The sequence below is a fragment of the Lepidothrix coronata genome, unplaced genomic scaffold, assembly GCF_001604755.1.
Source record: "Lepidothrix coronata isolate B3197 unplaced genomic scaffold, Lepidothrix_coronata-1.0 Scaffold91, whole genome shotgun sequence".
Classification (NCBI taxonomy): Eukaryota; Metazoa; Chordata; class Aves; order Passeriformes; family Pipridae; genus Lepidothrix; species Lepidothrix coronata.
Genome location: NW_016690271.1, coordinates 2,174,393 through 2,180,132, shown reverse-complemented (window position 1 = coordinate 2,180,132; position 5,740 = coordinate 2,174,393). Strand labels below are relative to the sequence as shown.

Here is a 5,740-nt window from a genome sequence, read left to right as displayed (position 1 = left end):
CCTCTCAATTTAAATCGGTGTTTAACTTTGCCTTTTGATGTTTTCAATGTGTTTTTAACTCTGGGCCAGGCACGTGTGTGTCTAGATAATGTGTTTCAGTTGTGACACCTTCTGTGCTACATCCTTAGTACTTCCACGTGCAAAGCTTTGGAGAAGTGGACCAGCTTTTATTATTGTTTCTTAAAAGACTTTGGAGCACCAAAGGCAGAGTATTAATGTAGGAACCTCTCAGAATTGCTGCTGGTGGTTTGTTAGTAGTTTTGGATCTGTGATCCCTCAGTGTGGAAGAAATTATTAGTGTAACTTTATGCACGTGGTTCACACAGCTTGAAATGCACTCTTAGGGGTAAGTTTTCCAAGAATCACCTCAAAATCCAAGGGAGCCTGTTAGGAAGAAATCAGACTGGGGATCAGAGGTTTAAAAAAGGAAAAAACCCAACACATCCCCTTAGAGAATAAGGTTGGGCTGCAGTTTCCCTTCTGCCTTGCCATGTCCTGGTGCAGCACAGCTGGGGAACTGCAGAGTGGTGCTTGTGGGTGTGTTCTGACCTTGTGGGGCTTGGTTTGGGATTGTTTGGCTGTGGGTTTTTATTTTCTCCTCTAAGGTAACTCATGGGTTAATTTATACCAGCACATGTTGATATAAAGAACATTTCTCTCTGCATTATCTTCCTGTGGTTGATTTAATGTCCTTTTTTGGAGGAAGAGACATTGTAACAGAAGGTCTTTCTTGAGGCTGGAAGTTTTAACCATCAACATAAAGCAGAGCCCTTCAGAAGGTTATTTTGTTCTGTTTTGTGGCCTTTTCTTTGCCCCTGTGAGAAGTGCAGTGTAGCTGTGAGTGGATGTTTGCTTCAGTAATTCCCAGCTGCTTCTGATTTCAGTCACTGTCCTTTGATGTTCTGCAGTATCTGTAGATAACTGTCCTTTGGGCAAAGGAAAAGAAAGCAGAAATTAGAGAGGGAGTTGGGAACATTCCCTTGGGAGGAAGAAGCTGCTCATAAAACAGCAAACTCCACCTTTGTCTCCTCCCCTTCCATCCATGGAGAGCCATGAAAAGAGCTCAAACCCCAGCAAAATCTTGAGGGGAAAAATATTTGAATTCTAAGCACTCCCAAAATTTTAAATGGTGCCATCTGGTCTGTGTGTGTGAACTGTTACCAGGAATCACTGAGCTGTGCTGGCTGCGGAATATCCAGGAACCAGCAGTTCTGGATGAGGGCTTAGGGAAAGTCTGTATTTTTTTTTATTCCCCCTCTCCATCTAAATAGATTCAGTGAACTGGGAATCTGCAGAAATGGAAGCAGGTGGTGAGAGGTTCAGGAAAAGCCTTTATTCCATGATCCTTTTGGATCCCAGTGGTGTGGGCAACATCACAGGAGGGAAAAGCCCCATTTGGTTGGTCCCAGCAAATGTGGCCAGAGAGAACAGCATCCATTTGCAGAACAAAACAGAAATGCTTTGGTACATAAAGCTGCAGGTAAATGTACGATCTAATTTAGGTTGGGAATTAATTAATACTGTTGAATTTTACTGCAGAGGGATCATCCCAGTTTCTGTGAGGGAAGCAGGGACGGCCTTGACTCCTGACAGCTGCTACCTGCCAAAACAATTAATCTGGGAATAGATGGAGACCAAAGTTTCTCAATTAAACAGAAGTATTTCTTAATTGCTTATCCTTCTGGCAGCAATTACTAATACCAAATTAATTCCAGTATTCCTGGGGCCAGTGATAAAGATTGATTGGATTGTTGAGACATTAAATGGTTTATTTTTCCTGTTTGGTCACATCCCTCTCCACAGTCCATCCTCTGCCTTCCCTTTGCTTCCTGAAGCCTTCTCCAGGCTCAGCTGTTTGCAGCAGGCAGGAGATGTTGGAGATAAGTTAAATGTCTTGCACAATAAAATCATCAAACCAGGTTGTTGTTAGAGACACAATGTCAGAAATTTGGCTGAGGAGCTGCAGCAGCATTGCCAGAGCTGCTCTGTGTGTGTGTGATCAGCTTCCTCATGGATCCTGCAGGAGTTGAGCTGAGGAATAACCTTTGGAACACCATCCATAAAGGTCTTCCCTCTCCTGTTGGTAAATGTAGCAAAAGAATCTTACCCAGATGGTTTTATTTACACGTGGGGAGCAGCAGAGGAGTGGAAACCTGGTGTGGATGCTGGAAACAATTCTGATTATCCTCTCTTTTGGAGGGCATTTTACAAACTTCAGGATCAGATTTTTGCCAAGTGCTGAGCAGCCCTGGAACTCACCTTGAAGGAGAACTGGAGTTATTCTGGGCTGGGACTCGAAAAGCATCTGTTTGTTCACCTGAGGTGTTGCTCTGACTGATGGAGCTGTGTGAGCACTGGAGTTTTCAGCACATTATTTCCTTAAAATAAGAACTGTCATCTGCCTCTCACTGATGGTGTGTGGAGTAACGTGGCCTTGAAATTTACTTTTGAAGGACTCCCTGAGTAACCAGGGATTTCTTCACAATTAAATCTTTAATAAGGTCATAATTCATATCTTCAGGGCACTGCATAAACACTAATTTTTATAATCTCCCTGTGGATGGGGAGAGCAAGTGTTGTCCCCATTTTCCTGTCGGTAGGACTGGGAATGAGGCAAAACCACTTCTCTGAGGCTGCAGAAGAGATGAGGAGCTGAAGGGAGGGTCAGAGTTTGGGAAGTCCCTGGTTCTCAGGACATCATTAAACAGCTCCTGCCCAACACACAGAGACTGTGCTTCCTGGGGAGTGGCTGGGAGTGCTGGCAGGGATGGAGCTGGAGGAAACCAGAGGCAATAAAGCCATTTCTAGAATAGCTCTGACTCCCCACCTTTCTGTGGGCAGTGAGGACACGGGTGAGGAGTTGGTCCATCTCTGTTAACCTGGTTATGCAGTAACTGAGGACTCGGATGTGACAAAGGTTAGAAGCCTCTTGCTGCTGTTTGGCCCCCTGATGGTGGATGGATCTCCTGGGGGCAGGACAGAGCCCTGTGGCAGTGCCTGAAGGAGGGAGGTCATGTCTGCAGGGTGGAAAATGCTGCTCTGAAAAGGAGAGGACAGGGACAGGCACTGCTTTGTCCACGGCTCCCCAAATCCACAGCAGCTGCCTGTGGATCCCTCAGGGTTTCACAGCTCAGATCCAGTCTCATCTTCCACCTCTCAACGTGCAGAAAAGATAACTCAGTTTTGGAGCAGGATTTTTCTGCCTCTGATGAGGTTTAGAGGAGTTCTGTCACACTGTCTGCAGCCCCAAAGGACAGTGCCCGTTCCTGGAAGTGTTCCAGGCCAGGTTGGACGGGGCTTAGAGCAACCTGGTCTGGTGGGTGCAGCCTGGCAGGGGTTGTACAAGATGATCTTTAAGGTGCTTTCCAAGCCCAGCCATTCTGTGATTATCATAGAATCAGCTGGGTTGGAAGGGACCTCTGAGATCATCAAGTCCAACCCTTGATCCAACCCCGCCGTGGTTCCCAGGCCATGGCACTGATGCCACATCCAGTCTCACCTTAAAAACCTCCAGGGATGGAGAATCCCCCACTTCCCTGGGCAGCCCATTCCAATGGCTGAGCACCCTCTCTGCAAAGAAATTCTTCCTGATCTCCAACCTAACCCTCCCCTGGCACAGCTTAAGACCCTGCCCTCTTGTCTTGCTGGGGGTTGCCTGGGAAAAGAGACCAAGCCCCACCTGGCTACACCCTCCTTTCGGGGAGTTGTAGAGAGTGAGGAGGTCGAGGCTTATATTTGAGCCTAACTGTGTATTTTCCTTCCCCCTCAGCTGTCGGAAGATGAGCCGTGGCCACGCCTGAGCGCCGCCGAGCCCGTCCCTCCCCTCCTGCACAGCCCCGCGCTCACAGACAAGTACCTGGAGCTGCCAACCGAGATTGCCAAAAGCAGCGTCCCTCCCTCGGGAGGAGCCCCGAAGGATTCCGGCCCCCAGGAGGAGAAGTGCAGCAAAGCGCTGGCTCTGCGGATACAGGAATCCTACGGCAGCGGCCTGTCGGTCAGCCTGGCCCCCTCCAACTCCGCCAACTCAGGCACGGACCAAAAAGGCTTCAAGGTGTCCCCTGCCGGCCAAACTAAAGCGCAGGAGGCGGAGAAAACGCCCGCGGCGAACTTTAAAAGGACCTTGGAGGAATCCAACTCGGGCCCGGCGGTGAAGAAGCCGCGGCGGGGGCTGGGCCGGGCGCTGGGCCCGCAGGGGGAGGCCCCGGCCCGCAGGACCCCCGCCAAGCTGGCCATGAGGCGCAGCCTGCGCGGGCAGAAGAAGCTCAGCCCCGGCCTCTTCCACCCGCCCAGGAAAGCCGTGTGCGTGTGCTGAGGGAGGCACAGGAGGCGCTCAGTGGGTGCAGAAAGTTTTGGAAACTCTTTTATCTTTTTTTAATAAAAGTAGAAACTTTTTTTGGTATCCGACAGCTTTATCCCCCCCTCCACCCCCTCCCGGCCTTGTACTTGCTTGTATTATAACTGTGAATTTTGTAGATGTGTAGGGTATAAGTCACTGTAAAATGTGTGTAAATTTGTATTCCTTCATATAAATGTAGTCTCTTTTTTTCTTCCTTGTATAATTGTTTTAAAACCTTGTTTTTAAAAAGGAAAAAAAAAAAAAAACCCGAACACAAAAAATTAATCCTTTTTGTTAATTTACTAAAGTCATCGATTTGTATACGCTTCTTGTGAGGAGAATTTCACAACTTTTTAACGAAAGTAAATTATTAAACAGAACGGGAGATATGTATTTTCGTAGTCCAATATGTTCCACCTAAGGTGTGTCTTTTAGAGAATACACTAGGTCTATATTTTGGTTTTAAATTTTAGATTTCTCTACTCAGAAATGAAATGTATGTGGAAGCAGAGATTTGGGTCTTGCTTTACACACCTCCATGTCGATTTTATGTTCATTAAAATACTATGCAGTATCTTTATTTAGTTGTATTTTTTGTAACAATGATCGTCAAAAGTATTTAGCAAAAAAAAAAGTGTGTTTTAAAAAAAAACTCCCAACTCCCCAGAGCATCCAACAAAGCCATTCCCATCCCCTGTTCCAGATGATGGCATTTTATCCAGGCATAACTGCCCTTTGGAGACGTGTTTTCTGGTATTCCAATACTGATGGTGCTGCTAATACCTTTCAACACAAGTTCTTAAATTATTTTATGACTATTTTCATTGACTGTGTGGACCATGTGTATGTTCACCTCAATAAAACACATGAAAATCTCAAGGGGATGCTTTTCATTTTTTAATTTTATTTCAGGCACGAGTTCTGTTATTTATTAAACAGCATGATATGAATTTATTATTCCAGAATAAATTCATGTTTGTTTTGCATTCATTACAAATCTGAATATTCTCCCCTTTTCCACTTAGGAAACAAGACATCCCACACAGGTTTATCATGGAAGTGATCTTGGCAATTTATACTGAATGTTTACTGGAGCAATAGAGAACTTTTTAAAAGGTTGTTTTAACGGGGAAGTAAAATGATTATTTATAGAATCCAGTTGTTTACTGCTGGAACAGTCAAACACAGGTTGGAACCAGGCCTGCCATCTATACACGTTACCATGGTTACAGAAATCCCAGGAGATTTGATTCCTGAAAATGTCCAATTCTCTTGCATCCCTGCTGGGAAGGCAGCGCTGTCTGGGGACGTGGAAGTACCGGTCTGTCCAAAGGGATCCTGCAGGAATGTTACTCCTGTGTATTTTGCCCACCTATTTATCACTTGGCTTCTCTGAAATTAATA

The 5,740-nt window shown here is 45.9% G+C and overlaps 1 protein-coding gene across 1 annotated transcript in view; it reads left to right on the top strand.

The window, feature by feature from the left end:
• The window catches only part of PPM1D (protein phosphatase, Mg2+/Mn2+ dependent 1D), a 20,376-nt gene extending 15,161 nt beyond the window's left edge, over positions 1-5,215 (top strand). The window contains exon 5 of the mRNA XM_017821497.1: positions 3,755-5,215. Within this exon, the coding sequence (XP_017676986.1) occupies positions 3,755-4,312 (558 nt within the window). The 3' untranslated portion in view covers positions 4,313-5,215. The remainder of the gene's footprint in view (positions 1-3,754) is intronic.
• Positions 5,216-5,740: the final 525 nt, after the last annotated feature.